Here is a 25990-nt window from a genome sequence, read left to right on the forward strand (position 1 = left end):
CGAGGAAGTCAAAAGGAGAATAGCTCTAGTCTGAAGGGAACAATCTTCTACCAAGCACTGTAGATACAAAGAATTAGTGCTGGGGAGTAGGGGTGGAGGGTAGAAGAAGAGATAGGAATTGGGTTAGAGAGGCTTTCTTCCCCCAGAAGGCAGTGACTTGGGATATTCAACTGTGACCAAGAAGGTGGCCTAGGACTACCTGGCACCTCTGCCACTAATTACCTCCCCTTTAATAAAACACCCACGCTGAAACAAAGGTTGTGGTCCTGGATTGCAGCCCCCTGAAGGCCACACACAGGGAGAGTCCATTCCTTCCCAAAAGGTGGATCTGTATTGGACTTCCCATCTGCCTGTCCCCAGGAGAGGCTAGAAAGTGTTAAGAAACCTGCTTCCAGTTTGGGCCCTGCCCTGCACAGCAACTGCCCAGCCGACTGTTCTGGGGGCGGGGGGGGGGGGGGGGGGGGGGGGGGGGGGGAGAGGGAGAGTTTCCCGGGCTGGCATACTTGGCTCTGAATGGAAGCTGTCTCAAGTGTGGAAGAACTTCAGGCAGAGCCGGACCTGGGGAGTGTGGGGCTCAAAAGAAAGGAGAGCCAGGCTGAAATGCAAGACCTTGGCCTGGGTAACCAACATCCCCCATCCCCAATGATGAGCCCATTGGATCAGCGGAAAGAAAAGATGTCGGTTGGAAATTAGTGGAAGGATCTGTGCTGGAATAGGAATTGTATAGGCCTGAGCAGTGAATCCCTGCAGTGTTTCTAGCCGTTAGAGATGCTGCCTGTTGGGAGGCCTGCCCGCTTAGGTATTGCGGATTCCCAGAGCTTGTTCAAGTTCTTGCCTTCTCTGCTGAACCTGTGAAAGAAGCAAGACAAGACTATCTTTATGCACAGGTCGAAAAAGAACAGAACCGCCTCTGGTATTTTCAAGCATCGGGAACACGCATTAGGGCTCCAAGCCAGAAGCTCAAGTCAAGCTTTTCCCAACTTGCAACCCAGCACTTTCCGTATTTATGGCAATCGCCCCCACTGTTCACAGCCCACACAGCCAAGGATTAGTAATGCAGGACCACACATTTGGAAGCCTGCTTTAGTCTGAGCAGCACGGGTTAGGAGCAGGAAGGAGTACTTTTCAACTCTTTCGACTCCCATTTGCTATGCAGTTTGCAGAAGCAGAAAAAGGACATCTGCCCACCAGACAGCAGGGCTGAAAGATCCCGAACAAGCTGTTGGGGTCCCATTCCAGAAATCCCATTTAAAAGAGATCCCATTGGATGGATCCATTTTACCTTAGAGTAGAAATATCTGCATACAGCCTCTTGGGCCCAAGGCTGGAAGTAAAATTCAGCTCGGCGCTCTTCTTCTGGGTTCCCAACAACATCCGTCATAGCCTGAAGGTGAGCAAAGTCTCCAATTACTCATCTTGCTCTCCCTGAAATACCCGTCTTGGCTCTCAGCTCTATCCCTCTGGCAGGTTATTATTATTATTTTTTTGAAAAGGAAGACACAGCAAGTGTTCTCCCTCTCCCTGCCCCCCATGTCTGTATTCTCCTCAAAGGGCTCTCACCTTCAGGTCTCGACACTGGGACTGCAGCCAGTCATTGATGAAGCCCTGGGGATCTCTGGCAAAGCTCAGCATAAATTCACGCTGGGTCTTTAACTGGTTAATGGTTTCTATGGTCTCATGGATCTGAGATGAAAAAAATACCACACAAATACATTGAAAAAATAATGGGGTTATATCAGTGATGGCGAACCTTTTAGAGACCGAGTGCCCAAAAACCGCCCCCGGCCCCTGCTCTGCCTCCTGCCCTGCCTGCTCCGCCCCCGCTCGCCCCCTGCCCCGCCCGCCCACGGGGCCCCGCCCCGCCTCCATGGCCCGCGGCAGATCGCCCAGGCAGCCCTGCAACGTCATGGCAGCCATGCCCTCCGCCCACACCCAGCAGCATCATCTGCATGCTATGGGGCACAAAGGCGGAGTCTTGTCCCTGCTGCCCGGCTATGTCCTTGGCTATGCTGCTCCATGCGGGCCACGCCTGGGGGCAACTCTCCTCCAGGGGGGCTGCTGGTGAGGAGGGGGCCGCGGGGGGAGGCGGGGCTGGGGTGATGGCGTGCGTGCCCACAGAGAGGGCTCCGAGTGCCGCCTCTGGCACGCGTGCCATAGGTTCGCTACCACTGGGTTATACTGTACTCTACTGAAGTGGGTTACTGGGTGCAGGCACTGGTTTATATAGTTGGTTTTGGAAATGCACATGGGGTAAGACTACAATACCTCCCAGGTCCTTCCCCTTTATTTACTCTCTTGCACTTTTTACAAATCAAAGTACATCTACTTCAGAGATACAAACCTCTATGGTTAGACTGTAACTCCTGACCTGGAGTCAACCAGCCTCTTTAGTTACAACCTTCTTCCCTTCCTTGTATCAATGCAACCATTAGGCCCTACTGTTCTTTAGTTTTATGGCTTCAAGAGCAAAATAACTTTAATACCCAACTCGTGGCATTGTTTTCATGATCAGTAAAAGAATACACATTATCAAAAATATATGGTTTCCGTTTCATAACCAAAGAACCTTGAATGCTTAAAACTATTGCCCAGAAGTGGAATGATACGAGAGCCATGATTTTATTCATCTATACAAGGCAATTGTCCTATATTAACAGTGAGACCTGTTCACAGTTTACGCAACAGAATTTTAATCCGGGGGATATTCAGGTTAAGAAAAAAGAGCTTTATGACTATAGAGTCAACCCAAATATGTCACATTCTCCCTTTCTTGTAAGCTCTTTCTGTTCTGGATAAAGGAGTGGATGTTTCAACTGTTGCCTGGAGTCAGAATCCTACAGCTAGGAATCTGCTTCATTTAATCTTTCAACACCCGTCACCGGGCAATCTTCCCAGAGGCAACAAAAAGCTCACTGCCAGCCTGGAACCAGAGAAACCGACCTTAATCTGTAAGTCCGCTACAAAACTGTGAAAAAAGAAGACATCTTCCCAGTAGCATTTGAATCTTCTGGCAGCCATACATCTATCAGCTTTTAATATTAACATTTACAATATACATAGCTAAAAGTTAACGATCCAACTTTCACAGGCTACACTGAGAAAATAATTTTAAAAATCCTATGTTCTTACTGCTGTCTGAAAAAAGATGCCAATCTCTGCTATATACTTCGCTTGGAGGCAAAGTCCACCGAAGGCAACAGATGTACTCTGAATAGACCCATATAGGGCCAAACCTCTTATTATAAGAAGGGAAAGAAAAACTACAACCAAACTAAACCAAAATTCACAAAGGTCTATTCTTGATTCTTTGGGTAAATTACTGGACATTTTAACCAAACCTTGGTACTATTTGCTACTTTAACGTCTAACCACATAATGAAGTCTGTCTGGGGGAGAGGAAGTGTTACTGCTCAGACATCCCACACACAGACATTACCAAAAACCTGTTTCCAAGAACGCGCACCTTGTTATCCAGTGCAGCTATCTCCTGCTGGCTAGCTGTGGAAAGCAGGAAAGAATTCATTTGGGTTTTCAAAGTATCATCCACTTCTACATCAATGTCATAGCAAGCAGTTTTCTTCTGGTCGTTTGGATCGACACTGGGAAGCAAGACAAGAAAGAAAATGCTAGAGTCAGAGCTTGGTTCAACAAAACATCCTCCCCCCCCCCCAAACACAGAGCATGTGAGGCAATGGTCTAATTTTTCTTAATGTAGAGGTTTCAATTTTTGATACATTCTTCACTGCTTTCAAAACCTCTCTCTGTCCAGGGCCAAATGTTTGGCCAGATATTGCCTTACTGTCGCTCCTTCCCTTTCTTAAAGTGATCCAGAATGTTACAATTTCTGGCAACATTTGAATAGGGTTTCCCCCCCCTCCCCAATTCTGCTGCTACATAACTGTTTTGGAAACACTAAAATGAAACACACTTTAAAATTCTAGTCTGTGATATAACTCAACAGCAGGAAGTAATATTGAAAATAGGAAGCACGCACTGGAACAGTTGTGTTTGCACGGTACAATATTCAGCAGAGCTGAAAGAATATTTCATGAGTTCGTGGTTCAGCCCTAAGACCTCACATCAAGTACCTTACCTGATGACATGGTTAATAATAATTGGCTCGGGAGGCATAAGTAACGCGTGAAGCCGCTGTGGGATCTCCGAGAACTTCATTCGCTGAGACTCGAAGATCTGTATGTTCAAAGAGGAATTCACTTAGAAAGAGCCAAGCTTCAGCACGCCAGCAAGGGTTGGGGGGTCTGTGCCCTTCTTTTTACCTGCTGGAGGTACTTATCACAGATGACATACTCCCGTTCATGGGGGTCCTGCAGCTTGTGAGTCTTGATATATTGCCACAGGGCTTGGATGATCACTGGGCGAGTCTGGGTGTGGATTCCCAAGAGACGAGCCAAACGTGGGTCTAGTTTGAACTGTGGAGGCTGCAAAGAGACAATACAAACTCAAAAGAGCAAGAATAAACATTTAAATATTTTCTTTGGGGGGCGGGGGGGAGAAGGTAACTAGCCTTAGTATTTAAAGTGTGAGTTAAGAATGTTTTGTATTGTAGGAGATGTAGTTAGCCATATATTAACTTTTATGTTTTCTTGTACTTATCTAACATTTTTGCCTCTCGCTGTTATTTTTTTTAGTCTTTTGTTTTATATACACACTTTTAAAATGTATTTGTTTTTTTTAAATTTTGTGTAATTTTATTTTTTTTTAGTTTTTTTTTAAAAAAATATTGTTTATATCCCACCCTCCTTATGCAGATCTACGACTTTAATAAAGATTTTGACTTGAGGTACAATCTGAATCCAGTGGGCATGGAGAAAAATTCCTCCCCTCGGGATGAATGCCACCTACCTGGTAGTCCAACATCAGGAGGACAGTGCAGCGCACATTCACATCACCAGGCCTTTTCACCTGGAACCCATCAGTCTCTTGGGTTGTAGCAGTCCTGTGCCACTAGTAGGAGGGAAAGAGCACAAGAAGGGGGAGTAAGGACAGAAGTAGGCGTTCCGTGAGAAAACAAAACATGGGAGAAACCAATCCTGCATAGGGGATGGATTCCGATCCGTGAAATAAAACTTTGGAATACGTAAACATGGAAGCCTATGAGGAAAAGCACTCAGGAAAGAGAGGAAGCTGATATCCCGTATATCGCCTTGAGCCTCTTCAAAGGGAGAACATAAAAATAAAAGGATGTTGGAAGGTCTGCATAAACATAAATGGACTTTTTTACAGGTGACATTCTGTGCTCTGTATGAGAAGTGCACAACTTGAAGCCAAATCCAGCACGCAGCTCCCTAAATTTTGCCCCTCCCTAAGAACCCCGAAAGATGCTACCAAACTATTAAACCTGAAAACATTAAAAATTAGTTTTGTCTGACATTTTTCTGTCAGAATATCTGGGGGCAGGAAAAACCACACAACTCTGCTATAGATGAAACCTCTCACCTCCACCAAGTGATTATCTGGGCCATAGAGGTCTTTGTCCAGCTCAATCACCAGAGATTTAAAGAAGGATGAGAACTTTCTCTTCTGCTTGGTAGCATCATACTTGGAGAGAGCAGACTGCAGGAGGAAAAAAGGGGGAAAAAAATCCTTTTATAGATAACAATAGCCAACATCAGTTACCAACAGCACTGAAACACAGAAAGTAAAACCGTGAACTATCACAGTGATTTTTCTCAAGGGGAAAGGGAATATATAACATTATATCTAACACTGATCATCATTTTGCATATATTTCTAACATCTTATATACCCAGGTTCCCCTGCCATAGACCCTTTCTACAATAATGTAGGACCAGCTAAGATTTCTTACATCTTACCATATTTCAAAAAATTAGAAATCCTTCACTTTTTTATCAATCTCCAAACTTCAAAATGTGGGGGCTTTCTGAAGTGAAGAAGGATCAGGACATCCAAAACTACACTAAGCAATAGCGTTTAAGAGTAGTGCCTGGGAAAGCTCTTACATCTAATCTCTCTACTACAATGAAGCTCCGATCAGGAGAACAATGTGTATAAAGCAAAGAGCACCTTTACTGCAGAGAGATTGAATCTGTGGAATTGCTCATTTCAGAAAATTATATGACAATTTGTGCAAAAATGCTTCTTTGGCCATGCTTTTACTCTTGCCTAAACTAAAGCCTGTACCGCTCTCTCTCCATCTTATCTAGTTCCAAGACCATCAGGAGTGAATGATTCAACTCTGCCACATTTCTAAACTCTGTACAGGAATATGTGGTGCACAATTAAGGTAAGGAGTGAGTGTAGAAGGTTATTAGCAGGAAGGTGAGCTTCAAGGGTACTCCGATGCCACGGAAGAGGTAGAAGACGTAGACTGAACCGACCTAATTTCCACAACCTCTATTTTTACGCGTCAAAAGAAAAAACGATTTTTCCTTGTCTTAGGGTATCTACACTTTTGCTCTTAGTTGTAAAGTCTCTGCTACTATTATTCCCTCACTCTCCCAAATAGCAGTATTTCTATTCTCACAAATCTCTGCATCTGAGCAAGATACATATCTAAGGCATTTCTACAACATGAAAGTGTCCAGGAAGAAGCTCTAGAGCAGGGGTGTCAAACTGCCAGCCTGCAGGCCGGGCGCATCATGAGGAAACCGCGCCCACCCCATTGCTGGCAATGGGGGGAAAGTTCCGATACGTCACGTGACGTCACGAGTTTGACATGTCTGCTCTAGAGAAACAATGCCTAGGACAATAACAGAAATCACTAACCTTGGGTCAAGAAGTTAAAGACACTACTCTGCAGATCAAAAGTAAGAAGGCGTTTGCAGGCCATCAGTCAGGGACCGTATGCTAATAACAGATGGGCTGTAAACCACAGAGGGATGTGTGTGTGTTTGTGTGCATGTGCATGTGGTTCCTTCTTTTTGCTTTGCTTTGCTTCCTAACTGCCCACAAGGCAGGTTGAAGAAGGATAGCTCACTCTTGTCAGAGGTCTGAAATAATTGCTTCCAATAGTCTTTTGAGTAAAACTAAGGGCTGCAGGTGATCTTAAGGCTGCCAATTGCCCAGATATAAGAGAAAACTACTGGGGGGGGGGGGTAAGGGAAAAGGATATTAGATAATAAAAGGCTAAGAGAGGAAGTAATTCAGAAAACTGATAAGAAAAGCTATGAATGCATCAGAAAATAGTTTAGTAAAATTAACGTATCGGAGACCTATGCACCTTGTGTTTGTAGCAGCCACAACCTATTCAGTAGAAGCAACTGAGTCAGAGGAAGCCTAAAAGCTGCTACACATTTTTCTGCCTGTTTTGTGAAACCTAACTGATTACTGCTTGCTATTTTTGCAGATACAGATTATGCTGGAGAATAATGAAGAATCTTGACATATTCTATCACTGGGCCTCCAAAGCAGCAAGCTTCATACTGGTAGAATAATAAAGCTCCCTGGGCCATAAGACAAACTACTTCAGTGGGGCCCTGCAGTGGGTGGGAGAAAAGAAGGCAGTATCTCCCAGATGTTTCTTTCTGCTATCAGAGCCCAGAGCCTGAGTGATGCATGGGTACCCTCTCAGCACTGTCAACATGGAGAATCCCTTCCCCAACAGAGGATAGGTAGTGGAGGTGGCAGTGGTGCTGACCGAGGCCACAGCTGCCTCAGATGGGATAGCTTCTCACTCCCACTTTCCCCCTGCAGCACTTCTCACTATGACTATTGGCTTCTTGTGATTATATACTTTTTTTTAAAGACTGAAGGCCTGGGATAAATGGAGTGCAGGGCCCCATCACTGTCACCACCCTGCCTTCACTATGCATGTGCCCCTTGTTCACATACCATGCAAATCATAATGTGATTTGTGGATCTTGGTATGATGAATCCACATTTGTGCGCTGTAAGGTTATATCTTAGGTATATTATGTAAACTAGGGATGTGTAAAAAATTCTTGTCATGCAACATTGGTTAGGGGTCGATAATTTTACCCTGACAAACCTCATAAGACCTTCATACAACGCGGTATAAATCTTAGGAAAAATCTAAGTCTTGTAAAGTATTACTTCGGTTCATAACACCAAGTAAGTTAGTTATTCAACTTTGGATCGGTTACCACGATCCTACTACATACTTACATCGGTCATCTAAATCAAAAAAATCCTTTCCTACAGATAAGTGAGTTTCAAACTTATCCACCCTTCCTCCTTACCTTAATTGGCCTTTTCAAAGCCTCCTGAATATCCAACCGTTTCCGCATAATAGTCTGGTCCAGCTTCCTCTCAAATGCCAACAAATCCATGTATGCCTGAGACTCGGGTACTAATTCCCGGATCTAGAATTCAATGCAGCCAGAGTCAATCAGCACAGCCGTTGCTACCGGTAACTGCCAAACAAGACCCAACGTTTCACTTACCCGCTGAGGTAGAATTTTGTCTGCCATCTTTTTTTTCTTGGCACTGCACAAAGACAGAAACATTGGATGATAAATTTAATTCTTGATACATGTTTAAGAACATCATTGTTGATTTTGTATCAAAGAAAAATTCTACTGAAACTAAGATTGTTTTTAGGCACATAGGAAAACAGATGTATTTGGGATTGTATTTTTTCTTTTTTAGCCATATTGGGGAAAGCTTTCTTGAAGAAGTCAATATTAGGAACCAGAGTGTAACCCTAAGCATACCAACCCAGAAAAAAGCTCCACTGATTTCAGTGGGACAGACTCTTTTAAGAAATGCAGAATGCAGAATTTGGATTTTATGTTAATAGGGGAAATCATTCTACATCTGTATGGTGCAGAGGCTTAACGTATGTCTTCAACACACCAAGATCTGTGAGTGACCGAAAACACTAACAGATGACTCTGTTATTTTGGATCTCAAAATAAGTAACACAATGCAGTCCATCTGTACAAACCACATGAAAAACAGAAAGTGCTCTGTGCAAATACCTAAGCAAATGCTGAGGAATTACAGTATGAATGGATGAGTTGTTCAGGATGAATAGGGAAAGGAATTATATCAATATATTGATACTTAGATTTAATTAAATTTTGTTTCTAGCTTCTTCAGCTTAATGAAAAGAGCGTTGCTGGAAGACTGCATAAACATGTCTGTCAGTATGGATGCAGCTGAAACCTCTCTTTTTATACACTGCATTTCTCATTTAAGTTGTCTTTATGAGGTGCATCCTCTAATTTTGAATGAACTATTTGCAGAAATCAATACACAGGATGATATCTCAAAGGAGTGGTACTTTGGTACTCATCATTAATTGGTTCTGGGAAGCACGATGAGTACCAAAAACGTTTGGTACCACACAAATTTTTCACATAAGGAATAATGTATTGAGTCACAAGGCAGCCAATATTGACAAGTTCTAGCTTGTGAGTTGTGTACCAAACAAACAATGAGTACCCGAATAAATTTTTTGCATCAAAATGCATTGAGTAACAAATTTTATGAGTTCCAAATCAGTTGAGTACCAAGGTACCAGTGTAAAACTTTCTGGCTTAAAACAGAGCATTTACATTGCTGAATGCTAGGATGCCTATAAAAGAAAAGAGGAATCTCTTACTTGTGATTCCGGTTTTGTACTGATTGTTGCTGAACCTGCTGAATCTGCTGAGGAGCTGGCCTTTTACGAGACTGGTCCATTCCTGACTGAGCCATCCCAGGTCGGACAGAAGGGCTCCCGCCATAACCTGGAGGTCCCATTGCAGGTCCTTGAGGAGTCATGCGGCTACCAGGCAACATTCCAGGGCGCTAGGAAAAGAAACAAACTGATTGTTGCCCTGCCTAAGAACTCTACTGTCGATTTTTGTTCTCAGCTGCAACAGAATCAAGTCGCATCACTGCTTTTAGAGTGCACCAATTCAGCAGCAGGAATTGCTTGCACCTTTGAAAAGAACCCTGAAATAATTTTCTTTTTAAAAACATCTCATAGAAGATCCAGTATTTCCACCTGCCGATAAGTAATGCTTGATGGGGGGAAAAAAATATATAAAATCCCCTTTCTTATTTGGGAAGCACATAGGCGTGCAACTCCTGCTTACAGGAGTATATAATTCAGGAAAAGTGTTATTATTACCCTTTGAGAGCAAGCAACTAAATTTCATTTTTAATGTGTACAGCACACATTAAAAATATGAAATTTAGTTGCTTGCCCACAGTAAAAAATGACAATAAAGGTTATCTAATCTAATATCTAATATTCAATTTGCCATCACATTCTGATTTTTTTTTCTCTCGAATTTGGATCTTTCATGAGATAGGCAGTTTTACTCCCGTTTCTCAATATATTATTTCTGATGTTTGAACGGGAAGCAATAATATGCAATAGCAAAACCAAGGCGTATTCGTCCACCATTAACCCAGAGCCACACAATGTCTTCCCCGCCCCCACTCCTCTAGGTCCATTCTCTCCTTCTTTTCTTTTCTCCCGCCCAGCAACAAAGCTAGACTGTTCCTCCCGACGCCCACAGCCCCCCTAGCTCTCTCCTCGCATCCTGCCCTTGCAGCCTCACCCCCATAGTCCCACTATTTGTATTTTTTTTTGTTTATGCCGCGGATCCCCCTTTCAGCAGCCGCCTCCCGTCCTCCATCTTCCTGGAATGGCTCTCATCCTCCTCTTCCCCTCCGAGCCCCGCCCACTGCAGCTGAGCCGCCTCCCCCCCCACCCCACCCTCGACCACCACCAGCCCCCTCAGTAGCAGAGCAGCATCTCGCGCTCACGCCTGGCCTTAGAGCTCCGCCCCACACTAAGGACCGCCCCTTTTTCAGCCGGGCCGGACCGGTACCGGGTATGCAGCGCCGGGCAGAGGGGAGCGGTACATTCCTTGTCCGGGAGCCGGGCCCATCCGCACGGGAGGCCCGGCCGTCCCTGGTCCTAGCGGTCCCGCCCCAGGGCCGGCTCCACTGCCGCCACCGCTCGGAGCTACAGACTGGAAACCCGCCCGCGCCGCCATCTTCCCTCCCTCAGCCGTACAAAGCAGGCGGGAGGGCGGATGTGGGCTTTGGATGATTTAGTAAGGCTTTATCATAGACACGCGGTCTGCGGAAGATAGAGCGTCGCCGGATTCTCGGCTTCGCGGGCAAGGATGGAAGCGCAGGAGAGCCTTAATGGGTCTCGTGCCTGCTGTTGCAGGAGGCTGTTAGCTGTTGCTCGATCCGGAGAGCACCTCGCTCGTGGTAGAGAGGGCTGAGAGGCAGAGTTACTTCCCTTTTCCTAATAAAGGGGAGTACACTCAGTTCAGAGAGTCTCAGTTCCACTGCTGGAGTGTATGGCTAAAACTACAGATTTTGGGAACCTGTTTAACTCAAGTTAAATTAAATTAAATCCAGCGAAGAAACGTTCTGCCATTGAGGCAGGTGAGCAAGCCAGTCCCCGCGTGATGGATCCATTAATTCCCAGGGTCTTGTGCGGGGATTATTCTCAGTTCGTGCTAAAACTCTAGTGATCTGCTGCTATTAACATGGAGTCAGTTTTGGAAAGTCTGAATACTGCAATGCCAAAAGTAAAAAAAAAAAAAGTTCACGTGATGTATTACAATAGGGATTCAGTAACAGAAGCTAAAATCGAAACTATATTTTTGGTATTGCAGAGACAAAAGTTGTTTTGAAACTAGTGTATGCCCTCACATTTCAGTGGGGTTCCTTTTATTTTAAAAAGTATATTGAGACACACTTTCTAGTAAAAACACAGTACAGGTAGTCCTTGACTTACGACCACAACTGAGTCACGTTTTGTTGCTATGTGAGACATTTGTTAAATGAATTTGGCCCCATTTTATGACCTTTCTTACCACAGTTGCTAAGTGAATCACTGCAGTTGTTAAATTAGTAACACAATTGTTAAGAGTCTGGCTTTCCCATTGACTTTGCTTGCCAGAAAGTCGTAAAAGGTGATCACAGAACCCCAGGACACTGCAACGGTCATAAATGTGAGTCAGTTGCCAAGCATCTGAATTTTGATCACATGATCATAGGCATGCTGCAAGGGTCGTAAGTGTGAAAAATGGTCATAAATCACTTTTTCAGTGCTGTTGTAACTTTGAACGGTCACTAAATGAACTTGTAAGTCGAGGACTACCTATACAACATGCTTCATGAAATTTACCATTTTGCTTCAAGATGTGTGTACAGCTGCCAGATTCTTTTAATCTGAATTCAAAAACAGACTTCATGGCCACAAACTATGGCCTAAATTTAAGACATCTCAATAATCTCCAACTTTTTGATTCTTTGCTTGATGAAGAGCTTTGGAAAACTTGAAAGGTTGTGTGCTTTGGGGGATAGTTTTCAATAAAAATACTATCCAACTGTCAATTTGGATAGCAGTTGATATGGGTAGTTGTGTTCTTTAATTTGGATTGATTTACAGATCCCAGTAATCCAGATAATGCACATTGGGAATCCCCATTCTTTTTGGCACACTGAACATATTTGACATACCAAGAGTGCTCAAACAAAAAAAATGCCATGATGCATTCACACACACATACCAGAAGACTTGCCATTCTCTCTCTCTCTCGTTGTAGTCTTCTCTGCCAGAATACTCTCAAACACTAAGATATTATCTTTGGTGACAGGCCACATTTACAAGGCAAACACTGGGTTGCATCTATATTTTTACTGAAATGTGTACAGATGGCAATTCGCTTTGTGACTTACTTTCAGTGAGCCTAAAATGCATGAACAGAAAATATACATGGGTAACAAACTCAGGATCCTTGCATCCTCCGTTGCCTGTCCTGTTTACAAAAAATACATGTGACTGGGTCTTGCTGTAATGTAGTTTTTTTGTGACTGTTCAGCTTTATTTCCATCTTTTTCTTGCCATATGCCTGTCCCACTGCATTCTAGCTTAGAGCATTTCTTTTGTTAAATATCTGCTTGTTCTTGTCATCTGCCAAAGGCAGTTTAGGGAGACTAACATCACTATTTGGGTACATATATTTACATCTTTCCTATACAGATGAGTTGCAGCAAATTTCTCTAACCACTTATTGTCGTCTTGATTGAGGTTGATGGGAACGGTACTCCAACATATTCGGAAGGCACTTGGTTAGGGAATGTTGAACTGTAGAAGAGATTGTTGAGTTCTGGAGAAGCAGAATTTGTGGTTAAGTTAAAAAAGTTTTTTTTGTTATTCTTGATTATGTAATGATTTAACCATTTCATCTGAGGATTTTTGCCCCAATCACCTTAGCTTCTACTCTGTTACTGCAACTACCGGTAAGTCAAGTATGCCTAACTGATAACACTGATAGATTTTTCTCCTGCTTATTTCTGCTTCTGTTTCCCTTCCCTTCCTCTCTTTTCTCATATTTTGTGAAATGTGAACGGGATAATAATGGGATAAACTTAGGCTCCCATTTCAGGTTGGAAATGCATGTAAATAGAGGCCATGTAAAAGGGACATAGTGTGCAGTAAAGATGTGAATTTTCTGGCACATTTTTCTGTGCAAATAAGTATGAATTAGCAAATTTGTCTCAGTTTCTGTAGCCTTTTTAAGCATTTGAGCTTATCATCTTCATAGCACAGTTGGCTGCAGTATTTGCGCTTGGCAGTTTTCTTCTTATTTCAGTGACTTCTTCATAAAAATGCCACCCATGTATCAGGAATGTTTAGCGTAGGCATTTATGACTGGAATTGAAATGGGAACTAGAACTTGAAACAAATTGCTTTCCAGCAGATAATCAAGGATGACTATGGAGAAGCCAAGATTAAGACAATGCACATACCTAATATACTTGAAAAGCCATCTTTGGCTTCATGTCCTCTCTGTGATATCATCATTCACTCTGGACAGGTAGAGGCTATAGATAAAAATACTTGTATCATTTTTCTACAATTAGCTGCTTCCTCTTCTCTCTCCTACCTGTTGAAGCCAGTAAGGAAACCTTTGAAATGGCTGTTTGTCAGTTTTCTGGAACAAAATGAAAGGCAAATGTGCTACTTTGAAACTGCTAAACTTGCCTGCAGCATTTGTTTTCCAGCCCACATCTCTAGAAAGGCATTTGGATCTTTGGGAGGGACACTGTATGTGCACGCATCTGCTGTATGAATTTGCCAATGCTTCCAGGAGAATTTTTGAGGCCCTGATGGCAGGTGTACTGGTGTGTGTGTTTGTGTGTGTGTGTGTGTTAGAGAGAGAGAGAGAAATCAGGTTGGAACATGAGAAATAGGCTCCTCATTATGTATCTGCCCTACAGCACAATTTCATCTGGAATGTCTATGTGTGAACCCATCAATTTAAAACTTCCATGGGCTTTGAAGACCATTATTTTATGTTATTTTCCCCCCAAAAGTTTTATGGTGATGCTGCTTTAGATGATATATGGAATACGTATGCTGATTTGTAATGGCATAATGTAGGAATTGTTATTTTATGCTTGTGTATATTGTGCTTGAATGTAAGCTCCCCTGAAATAATGATTACAATGACACGGGTTGGCTAAACATATTTAAAAAAATGTGTTGAAAAAATGTGTTGATTTTAACCTTGTGATTTCCATTCTGTAAGTTTCTTGATTAGCACTTTAGTTGTCATGTGGACCACTGTCATGCAAAAGTACTGCAATTTATTTATTTGTGTCCCTTTTTTTTTTTTTTTTTGCTAAAGTCTTTAGTTGAATCAGGACTCACATTTTCCCAAACCTATAAAGGTAAGAATATCCTGGGCATGCAAAATTGCCTTTTAATTCACTCTGCTTTAGCAGACACTAAAGCTGATCCAGGATTAGAGAAGGTTTGAATGCAGAGTGGGATCATATGGGATTATCAGATTTAGCTCTTGGGTTGGCTTTTTAATAAGGCAATGTTTATATACTCCTTCCAAGGTATAGTATTGATTTAAAATCTGGATAGCATAATTTTGCCTGGAAATAACCATTTTTAGTTCATGTGAAATAAGACTTTATGCATATCTATTCAGATGAAAGTTCACTGTTCATTAAGGGGTTAGAGTTTAAGCCAAACAAGAGTTCATAGGATTGCAGGTTTAGTTTTTTTTCATCTCATTCCATATTTAAGTTGCAAAAGTAATTACACAGACTTGGAAAGAAACAATGAAAATGCCTTTCAACCTCATAGACTGAATAGAAGGAACAGTGGCTTCTCTTAATGCCTATTATATGTTAGCTCTAGAGCAGGGGTTCCCAACCAGGGGTGCGAGATGATATTCCAGGGGGTGCAAAAACTTGGGTTTTCAAAATTATAGTGTATATGCATAATTCATTGCTGTTATTTCGAACTTTTGTATGGGGTGCGAGAATATATCAGAAGCGTTCTAGGGATGCGGGGTATAGAAAAGGTTGGGAACCACTGCTCTAGAGCAATAGCTTCTCTTAATATCACACTTGATTGTGATTTCCACAGCCTTTATCTGTGCAGAAGTAGAACATATATGGCACTCTAGTTGTTTTTGGAGTTTAGTTTCCATCAGCCCCAGCTAGTGTGGCCAATGCATGGGGTACGTTGTGGGCAAACTACAACATCTAGAGATCAGATATTCTCACTGTCCTCAGACTGTTTTTATTAGTAAAATATTTTCTCCATTCAACTGTGTACCATAGGACAACACTGTTAGGTTATTTTATTTTGCTCAAACATGCAGCTGATGAAAAGTAGAAATCAGTGCTTTGAAAATGATGGCCCAAAGTGTAACAGCATAAGCATATAATATAAAGACCATAAGCAGGATAGAGCAAAAAAAAAAAAACCCAGCAAATTTGTAGCTAAATAGTTTGGGGAATATGAAAAAGGAAGAACCCAAGACCTGCATTTTCTTAGTCAAGGATCAGAAAAAGCAAACTTTTAAGCAAATGTGGAAGCATCTTAATAACTGACGAAGAGAAAAAGGTGCAACTTGAATTAACAGCTTATGCATGAAAAAGGTAAAAAAATTGGCCTAGAATCACTAGGTATTGAGGACATATCTTATCAAAATTTTAGTATTAGCAAATGCGACCACCTCATTGTCCATTTGTAACTCTAGGGTCTAACAGTTTACATAATCAGCCTCCAAGGATGGTAAGAATAGTGGGTTTGTTTGGGGCATCAGACCAAATCTGAGTCATGGTTCTGAAAACTCTTTGTGGAGAAGAGCACAAGGAACACCACTAATAACATGAGATGCCCTGAGTTAAATGTAGCTCATCATCAAATAGTTCAGATTGGCAGGAGACTCAAGATTATCTGGTTTTAGCTGTTGCAGGCAAGATATTAAAATTGGAGGAATTTCAAGAGACTTAATGAGGTGCTATTTATTATATCTATTTCACTATTCAAGTCATAAAAGTTGAGAAAAACAAATCCTAAGATTCTCAGCCTGCATAGCTCATTAACTGCAGATGGCATTAGGTTAAGGAAGGCTCCCCCTGTTCTGATCCTGCTTACATTATCCTGTGTGTGTTCTATGCTACTAAGTGGGACAATTAATTCTGAGTGGCAAATTGCAGTGAAGATCCAGAGCACAAAGTAAAGTCATTAATGATATCAGTTGATACATAAATGGTGATTGCCATTGCTGGGCAGTCTAAATGTGTTTTTATGAGGATGTGTGCTATGCCAGCAACATACAGATTTTCCACTTACAGTACTGTAGTGATATAAAAAATACAGCTGTCTCCTAAAAGGATGACATTAGTGTCAACTTGAAAACGACAGGGTACATAACAAAAATCTATGTTGAATCAGATTTATTCAGGACAGCATTTTGTTTTCCACAATGACAGATGACACCATGAAGTGTTCAAGATGCAGGTGAAATGATCTCCTTCCATTAATGTTCCCATAAAGTTATCATCATTTACTTATTGTAGTTTTCTGATAAACATCCTGAATGTTAAATTAATAACTTGAGTTGGATTTGCCCAACACAGTAAGCTAAAATGTAATGGTTAATTTGTGTTTCAAAGGTTTTGCTGATGACTTGCACAACTGTTCTTAAAAAGTGACAAATGTTTTCCTAAATATATCTGTGGTTCAATTTTTTTTAAATAATCTGCCATCTTCTCTAAGATGATGATGCTTATAAAAAGGAAATTAGCTCAATGCATCAATGGAGCTTTGCAGTTTATGTGTTTGTAATTCTGTGAGCAAGGACTCTGAAGTTAAAATAGCAGTGGGTGACCAAGCATTTTCAAATAACTTTTGTTCTGACTGACAACATATATAGATGGAGGTGGCATTGTTCAGATGTAATTAAAGTAATTCCACATATTATACGCTGAAATCTATTCACGCATCCACACACATACAAATACACATAGTGAGAGACAATGTTCCTACATTACACTAAGCATTATTGTGCTTTACATTTTGTGAGAACAGCCATTATGGTTTCTGGTTTGTAAAATATGATTAATGTTTGTGTTGCATGAACTCTGATGTATTCAGTAAACATAGTTAAAGTAGTTGAGCATGATACATAAACTAATCAGAGGTTTTTTGAAAAACTTACCTAGTACCATTTGAAACAAGGCTATTCTGCTTTGCTGCTGAAGAGTTTCAGCATTACATATTTTGACCGAAATTGTTGCCTTTAAAAAAAACTGCTATTATTTTGGTTTTGCTTGTTGATGCTTGTTGATCTCATCACTTTATATTAGTATGGTGCTGTCACAGCAGAGTTATCTGCTGGGGTGGAGAAATCACAATGTCAGCCACAACTGTACAATCAGAGAGAGCCCTGTCTTGTTTAGTTATGTTGTATGTGGTACACAAAAAAGGGACAGGGATTTGATTGCACAGTTGCTGGGGCCATCTTGACTTTTTCATCTCTCTTCTAGATGTTCCTATGTTGGAAGATATCAAAACATGAAGAAAAAAAGAAGGAAGGAAGGGAAAAAGATTGCAGAAAAGTGAAAGAGGAAAAGGCTGAGTCTCCAGGAGTTGGTTTTGTCCTTTATATCTTTGTTAGAGGAGCAAGTTTTGATATACAATGCGTTTTTCTTCTTCTTGTGCTTCCTATGAAAATGTGTACATAGTACATATACCAGAGAGAATTCAACATTTTATACATTTGAAGGCATTCAGAGATTGGTAATTTGGAAAAAAGTTATAATGGCACAATATCAAGGCTTTAAATGCTACTGAATGGATATATACATAGACATGACATATATATGTGGGTATGTGACTGTGTATATGTATGTATATATACATATACACACGAGTCTGTATGTATATATATATGTATATACTGTATATAATCATATTTTATATATAAGAAATATAATATGAGCATGAAATAGTAAAAATGGATAGACAAATGGGAGACAGAAGGTCAAAATGTAAGCCCTATCTTCAAAAGTTTACAAGCAATAAAATACAATGAAGCCAATAAAAACTGCAGAATAAACAAAATGCTTTTGGGCAAAGCACACTTTAGAAAGTTTTGTGGGGGGAAAAAATTGGCCGTGGCAGATTATAATATCTTTGGGAAATCTGTTACACAACAGCCCACCCAATGAACAAATACATTCAATTCTGGAATGATCAGGATCCAAGTAAAGTAAAGCTTAAAAAAAGAGCAATTGTATGGCAAAAGCTCTTAAAGATAAGGAGAACTTTGGCCCCAGGTGCTGCACACGAAGCAGGTCTAAATTAATATTAAGAAAAGGAGGCTGGATGTGCCAAAGACTGGGGCAGGCACTAGATGCTATGTGTGTGACCCAGGCTGAAAGGGGAATGAGTTCCTCTAAAAGTGAAAAAAAACACCAGTAACCATGGGCTTCTCCCCATCTGGCAGCTTTGAGTCTTAGAGGCAGTTTAAATACAGCTTGTTTATATGACATAGAGGGTGGGAAGTCCAAGTACCATCAAGATCCTTTGGTGTTGTGAATGGACACCTGGAAATACACAGAGGCTTATTTCTTCCTCAGTCCTTGGAATTAATTCCCTTAATGTAATCAAAAGGTCATTTGCTTCCCATTTCTCTTTATACTTGTAAGCTCATAAAGCACAAAGTATAGACCCTATCTCCTACTATTTAGCAAGACTGAACATGCATCGATACATCAGTACAGATGAGCCCAGATAATCCAGGCTCACTTTTCTGATTTTTTTTTTTTTAAAAAAAGATTTCTCCCCAAACGTAGCCTGTCCAGATACCAGTGGGTGTTTATCACAGTTTGGACAGCTCTGTTGATTTGGGCTCCTTGGAGAGTGGCTGAATTAGCAACAGTGGAGAAGAAAGTATATTAACCACATTGCTACCGGAAGCAAATTTTAAATGTTAAAGTGAGGAAGACACACTGCTGTTTCTGGCTCTCGTTCTTATCAAACTGTAGCCTATGATAAAATTCTGAAAGGCTTTTCACCAAGATGGCTTGGAATTCAGTAAGTGGAACACTTACAAGACAAGGTCATATTAGTTCATTTTTGGAGAAGGAAATGTTAAGACACGCCTTCACTGATGGTGATGTCAGTCTTTTGAGTAGGCTGTGGGACCTACCATCACAGGACTACACATCCAGGCTCTTCTTAATAGGAGTTGAAATGGTGCCTATTCAGGAATTGGGGGGGTGGGGAGGGCGGAAATCAAACCTCCATTCTGATGTCTCTGCCTTTCTCAGGTGGAGAAGTATCAGGCACTACGGACCGGTTGTGTAGGAGACGTAAGACAAGACAGAAGCAATGGCTACAAAAAGGAAGCTCATGCCACCCTTCCTGACCCGTGGCTTTGCTAGAATGCCCACCATCGTTCCCAGTCTGCAAATGCTCCTTCCCAATGCAAACCATTCATCTTGGCTTGACTATTGGTATCATGGCTAGATGGCTGAAAAAACCAACTAGTTGACTGTGACTGGGTTGTAATAGTGACTGTTATAAAATAGGAGAAAACAGGGAGTCTGACTTGACAATTTATTCCAGAGAAACGTCTTCCCGTAACTCTTCTTTTGTTTTGCAGGATGCTGATGATGTATAATAAGGGAATGCCTTGCATCATTAGTATGCATTTTGCCTGGAGACCCTCTGTCTATGTCTCAGAGTGGGATCTTAATCCTTACCTATGAAGTCTTGGCTGAAAGTGATAAGGGACTATTTCTGCCCTTAAAGACTAAGGGGCAATATCATTTCCACACTGTACTAAACCAAGCTACCCTTATCGTTGCCCTCAAGGTCCCTTCTGTTCTTTCTTGCTAAAGCAAGCGCTAAGCTTCTGCCAGCCCAAGTAATGTTGGTGCGTTATTTTTGCCTGCAGGAATACCCTAGATGTTGCCATGTTACCATAGGAAATAAAGAGGGAAGCTCAAATCAAGAGACAGGCGCATTGCTTTCTTCTCTTATTGGTAGCTACAGACCCTGAAGCATGACTTCTTTGGAAAAATCTCTTTTGTACAATATGGAGAATTATGTGAAATGGTAGACTTGTCTCGGAACCTCACTACTTTAAGAGTGGTCACATCTTTCCTAATAACATGCACAGAAGGGGCCCAGGCAGCTCATCATGCGAATGTTGTAACCTTTGGAACAGCTTTGCTACCTGCCTTTCTCATGGAGGGCTGAGGTGATGGATGGAATAGGCAAGGGCTCAAAGAAGAGCAAGAGTCCAGGCCAGGTCAAATGAGAAGCTGCCCAGTTGGATGAGATGAGCAGATGATGGCACATCCTATGGAAGTGGCTCTCCCAGTTCAATCGCAGTCTTGCTCCGGGGAAGGCTATGACCACTGGCCTCCCACAGTGCACAGTCAGAAGGGGAAGGGAAGAGAACTGAAGCAGCACTTCCTTGGATAGATAAGTAGCCTCTACAAAGAGAATGCCACAGAAACAGTCTGGCTCTATCTGTTCCTGTAGATTCTTCTTGGCATTCGGGTTAAAAGAGAGAGGGGTGGGGCTTTGCACACAATGACCACTGCCACACAAGGCTTGCTGTGGTTAGGGAGCATGACAGATACAGAAGGAGAGACACATAGTTAAGACTTCAGTGTTTGTGGACCGGAGAAGGCTGTGCCCTCACCTCCATTGGATACTGCGGGGGGGGGGGGGGTGTTCTTCCAGCAGCACTTCTGTTATATTTAAAGTTCAAGGGCGTCATTGGAACGAGCAGAAACTGGAGTGGATCTGGCAGCTAAGCCTCACCTCTGTCCAGCTGGCTCCATGTGCGTATCGCTGCATTGGCCTGGGGCGGATGGATGAGGAGAGGCTGGATTCTGCTGCCTCCCCAGTTGTCTGAGATAGAGGCCCTGCAAAAGGTTGGCAGGTCCACGGGCTGGGCCGGGCCAAAGCTGCTCAGCATGGCCCCTTCCCTTTGGTAGTGTTAGTTGTACATCCAGTTGTCAGTTAACAGGTAAAATCCTCAAAGGTTCCTCGGGCTGGGTGGTGAGGTAGGATGTTGGCTGCGTATGTCATGCCTGCTGGATGGCCTCGGATATTCTCACATGGATTCTGGAAAGGTGGAGAGGAAAAGCAAAAAGGAACATAAAGAGAATGGACATGAAAGTAGCATGGTAAACAAGAACCATTGATAAAATGGGACCCTAGGTCTAGACTCCGTGGCATGGAGGGGGAGATGGTATAGGAACTGAAAAAAAACCAGCTAAACAGCTGTGCTGGCTCAGGAATTCTGGGAGTTGAAGTCCACGAGTCATAAAAGAGCCAAGGTTGCCTACCCCTGCCCTAGGCATTCCTCATCATCTGTCACAAGACTTTGAGAGATTGGTCTTGTTTCATTAAAGTAGCTCAAGAAGGTAAGATACTTTGCTGCAGATAGCTTCCTGTCTCTCTCTACCAGTGCTCCAACATGAACTAGGAATCATGTTACTGTTCCCTAATTGGATTTTTTTTGTACCACTTGGCACAGTTTGTTGGATGCTGCTGCTAGTCAGGAGGGCAGAATGACAGGGTTTTTATATCACATAGTTAGAAATCTGACATTGCGAAAAGACTTCAACTCTTGCAGTGCACATTATAGGAGAGGTTGTGGTAGTCCATTCTTAGAGGAGGCTGATGTAAATGGCCATGGAACCATATTAGTAGCCTGCCTCAAATTGTATAGATCAGTGGTGGCGAACCTATGGCACGGGTGCCAGAGGCGGCACTCAGAGCCCTCTCTGTGGGCACATGCGCCATCGCCCCAGTCCTAGGCCTTCAGCTGGGTTTTATAAAACCTTTTCGCTTTAGGCCTCCGCCGCCATGTGCAAAAAAAAAAAAAAGTTCAATCAATCAATTTCAACTTGCGGGGAAAAAAAAGATCTTGCAAAGTTGGAATTGATTAATTGAACTTTTTAGCCCCACCCAGTGTGCCATTACCACTGCAGCCACGCCCACCCAATGGGCCACGCCCACCCAATTGGCAACACCCAGCTAATGGGCCACGCCCACCCAGCACTCGACGATGCATAAGTGGGTTTTGGGTTGCAGTTTGGGCACTCAGTCTCTAAAAGGTTCGCCATCACTGGTATAGATAAAGGGAATAAAGGCTTTGGATACTCCCACAGCAGCAGCATCTTGTAGGACCCAGGAAATCTGCCTTGGTAGCTGCATTTACCCTGTAGAACCGCATTCCCCTTGAGGTCCACATGGCTCCAACCTCTTGAGCCTTTGTAAAGCTGTAACAATCTGGCTCTTCTGTCAGGGGTAGCAACACAGCTAGAATATAAACCCCTCAACTGTTTTATTTTTGGCATGTTATACTAGTTGTTAAAGACAGATTTGTCCTGCAAAAATAAATACATGCTAGATGTATGTTTGTTGTTAGCTTTCAAAGTGATTGGGTAAAAAGTTAAGGGGCTCAGTAGATAATGGTGGGGAGAAATCCTTAGCCATGATAAGCCACCACAAGGCAGCATGGACAGGTGTAGAAAAGCTGAATTGATAATTGAGCTTTTAAATGGCTTCTGGTTATTTACTGAATTTATTGTAAGGTTATTTATCCTGAAAGTTAGGGGCATAGCAAACGTAACCTAATATTTAATTAATATTGTAGATGTAAATAACTAGAATTGGATTCCCTGCTGTATGGGATTATGGGAAGTGTAATTCTGCCAGAGGGCAATAGTAATGGTCAGGATTCCTAAAACAGAAATCTCAACTGCTTTACTAAACTGTAGATTCTTTATTGGTTGAGAGAGCTTGGCGCAATTAAAACGATACAAACTCAGTGATCCTAGAGAGTGTAGCCAGGACATCCACTTGGCAGACGACAAGGGAATGTACTACGTTATGAGGTGTAGACACTTACATGGCGCTTCACATCATCCAGGCTCAGGGCAACACCCTTGTCACTGTTATTCCCTTTGTGTTTCTTCTCACACTTGTCACGGCGACAAAGGTGGAACTTAATAACCTAGAGATTGAACAAGAGGAAATGTTCATCATTGGGAACTAGTAATTGGGATTATTTAGAATTCTTATGTACATACAGTATGTCAGTGAATAAAATTCCATATGATTGAGCTGTAACACTAATTACCACATTGGAATGAGCTTTAGGTAGGTGACCCCTACATAGAAGTGAAATTCTGAAAATGGTGTATTTCAGTGAAGTATGATGAAGAATCACTTTCCTATTGACTCAGTTTATTGTTAAAACTTAAAACTTTTTTCTTATTGAAGAGAACTTAAAAGTTTGCTTCAGAACTGAATTACAGCATATGTTTACTGGATACCTTCTTATAAGCCATAAGTTGTGTTCCTTTCCCTCATGTTAAACAGTGACCAAAACTCACCTCATAGGCATAGTCAAAAAGCTCAAGCACAGTCAGTAAACTGGCCCCAATAAACAGCCCCATCTGTCCCCCAATGTCACCTGCATGGGAGAGACAGGAAGACATATGTCAGGTCTTTAGATGCATCCCAATCCCTAATCTTGGCATGCTCCTTAAGTAGAATAATTTCCCTCTCTGGGTAAACCCCAGTTATGCCAACCCACATTGAGGGGAAAGGGGGAACATGAAGATGTTGCATTACATTGACGTCAGCCCCGAAGGTCACCCCTGCCCTGGAAGTCTGGCATCTATAGAATCTGCTCCAACTAGCAGTCAGAAAAAAAGTGATCTCACCCAGCAGTCCAGCTACTTCATATGCTTTCTTCTGCTCAATAGTTTCATAGTTCAAAGCCTCAAAGAAAATGTCCAGAACCAGGATGTTCTCCCTGCATACGATGAAGGGAAGTGAAAGGGAGCCAAACTTTGAAACCTGCCCACCAAAGAATCCTGTAACTAGACCCTATGCCCAGGTTTGGAGTTTTGACTAATGACCAACTCAGAAATACAAGCATCCATTGCCGCAGAAGTGAGAACAGATACACACACTTGCATGTATAGACTTAAAGACACAAATGATGATTACAGCTTTTTGTGGAATCATCACAGGATATGTAGAAGAACAGGATTGACCCCAAAAAGAGATGGGAACCTTATCTAACTTTCTATCAATCATTTTCTCCCTCCCTCCCTCCCTCCCTCCCATATTAAAAACAATAAAACCATGAGAAATATTACTAATAACAATAAAATGAAATTATAAGCAAAGATGGCAACTCTGGTGGCTCACAACATTAAAAACAATAAAACCATGAGAAAATATTACTAATAACAATAAAAATACAATTATAATTAAAGATGGGGAGGGGGCAAGTTGTGCGGGGGGGGGAGATGGAATCTTCTATTGGTTCATCAACCACTCCAGTGTGATGCTCCCCCAATGGGGCACCAAGCCATCTGGCAGAGCCAGATCTTCATCTTTTGTGGAAGGCTGTCACCTTGCGGGACAAGATGTTCCAAAGGGTAGGAGCCACAGAAGAGAAGGCTCTTCTCCTGGACCCCACCAGCCAGAATTCCTTAACCAACGGGGTTTGCAGCATGCCCCCTCTGCCAGCATGGGTGAAGCGGGCCAGTCCCACTGGGGTGAGATAGTTCCTCAGATAATCTGGACCCATGACGTGCAGGCTTTAAAGGTGATCACCGACATCTTGAATTGCACCCGGAACCAGACTGGCAATCAGGGCACCTCATGGGTATAATATGGCTCACTCTAGGAGCCTTGAAGATTGCCACGCTGCCATACTCTGCACCAGTCGTAGTTCTGAATGCTCCTCAAGGGTAGCCCCATGTAAAGTGCATTGCAGTAGTCCAGATGTGTGATGACCAGAGCTTGAATGATTGAGCACAGGGATTCCTGATCTAGGGAGGGGAAAACTGGACATAATATGAGAACTCGAATGCCTGTTCATCAGCTGGGAAAGGAAGAAATGTTCTCCTGGAGTACTTCCACTGGCTAAGAAAATTGTTTTTAATAGGAAGAAACAGTGCCTTCTTCACTCCATGGCTGTCTTATCTGGTCTTTCCTCATTTGCCTCTCTCCAGCGCTGTCCCTCAGTTCTAAATCTCTGGGCTATCTCTACAATACTTACAGATTTGCCCTGATGGTGGATGCTGGTGTCTTAATTGTTTCTGTTTTGACCAGTTAGTGAGGACAGGAAGGGGAAGTGCAGAAAAACATGGTAATAGATGGGTTGGACAAAACTCAGCCAGAGGGAAAAAAAAACCTCACCCAATGTACTGTTCACTCTTGTTGTATTTCTTGGCCAAATACTTGGCTGAGGCCTTGCTAGGAATCTTCACCATGGACAGCTCTTTACCATAGCGTGTGACGTTGCAAGGCATCTCACATACACAATAATCATTGTCTCGCTCCACTAAGAAGTCTGGAGATCCCAAAGGAAGGGAGAAGTCACAATGGTTTCAAATAACAAAATACCAAAACAGTTCATAATATCTCATTTTAAGAGACTTGAGAGGTGATGTTTATTGGTCCTTACCAAGGGCGGGATCTGCACATTCTTTGTACTGCTCAGGGGTGCAGTAGGGAGCATCGCCTACAAAACAACACGAAGTGATGTTATGCTTTGATGTGAGCAGCTATTTAAGGCAGAGTTCATTCTTGCTGAATTTCCACGCTTAATATCTAAATAGGAACACCCCCCCCTCTCTCTCTCGTATTGTTCTCCACACTCTTGTTCCTTTTCTTCTCAGTGCAACAAATCTCTCCCCTCACCCTTCTCCATCC

The 25990-nt window shown here is 42.3% G+C and overlaps 2 protein-coding genes across 2 annotated transcripts in view; both read right to left on the reverse strand.

Moving 5' to 3' along the window:
- Positions 1–752: 752 nt before the first annotated feature.
- SMARCD1 (SWI/SNF related, matrix associated, actin dependent regulator of chromatin, subfamily d, member 1) lies at positions 753–10937 on the reverse strand. The gene is made up of 13 exons (XM_015831845.1): positions 10770–10937; positions 9548–9735; positions 8385–8427; positions 8168–8303; positions 5638–5645; positions 5458–5574; positions 4864–4965; positions 4278–4439; positions 4094–4191; positions 3464–3599; positions 1561–1683; positions 1283–1384; positions 753–849 (listed from the first exon to the last, which is right to left on the reverse strand). The coding sequence occupies exons 1-13, from the start codon at positions 10935–10937 to the stop codon at positions 796–798; spliced, it is 1437 nt and encodes a 478-aa protein (XP_015687331.1). The 3' UTR covers positions 753–795.
- Positions 10938–21232: 10295 nt separating this feature from the next.
- ASIC1 (acid sensing ion channel subunit 1) overlaps positions 21233–25990 on the reverse strand; it is a 59429-nt gene continuing 54671 nt past the window's right edge. Inside the window, exons 5-10 of the mRNA XM_029287275.1 lie at positions 25743–25799; positions 25475–25628; positions 23983–24074; positions 23650–23729; positions 23163–23267; positions 21233–21367 (exon numbers count right to left, since the gene is read on the reverse strand). Coding sequence (XP_029143108.1) covers positions 21263–21367; positions 23163–23267; positions 23650–23729; positions 23983–24074; positions 25475–25628; positions 25743–25799 — 593 coding nt within the window. The 3' untranslated portion in view covers positions 21233–21262. The remainder of the gene's footprint in view (positions 21368–23162; positions 23268–23649; positions 23730–23982; positions 24075–25474; positions 25629–25742; positions 25800–25990) is intronic.

This window comes from Protobothrops mucrosquamatus, unplaced genomic scaffold, assembly GCF_001527695.2.
Source record: "Protobothrops mucrosquamatus isolate PMUCROS unplaced genomic scaffold, P.Mucros_1.0 scaffold_282, whole genome shotgun sequence".
Lineage (NCBI taxonomy): Eukaryota > Metazoa > Chordata > Lepidosauria > Squamata > Viperidae > Protobothrops > Protobothrops mucrosquamatus.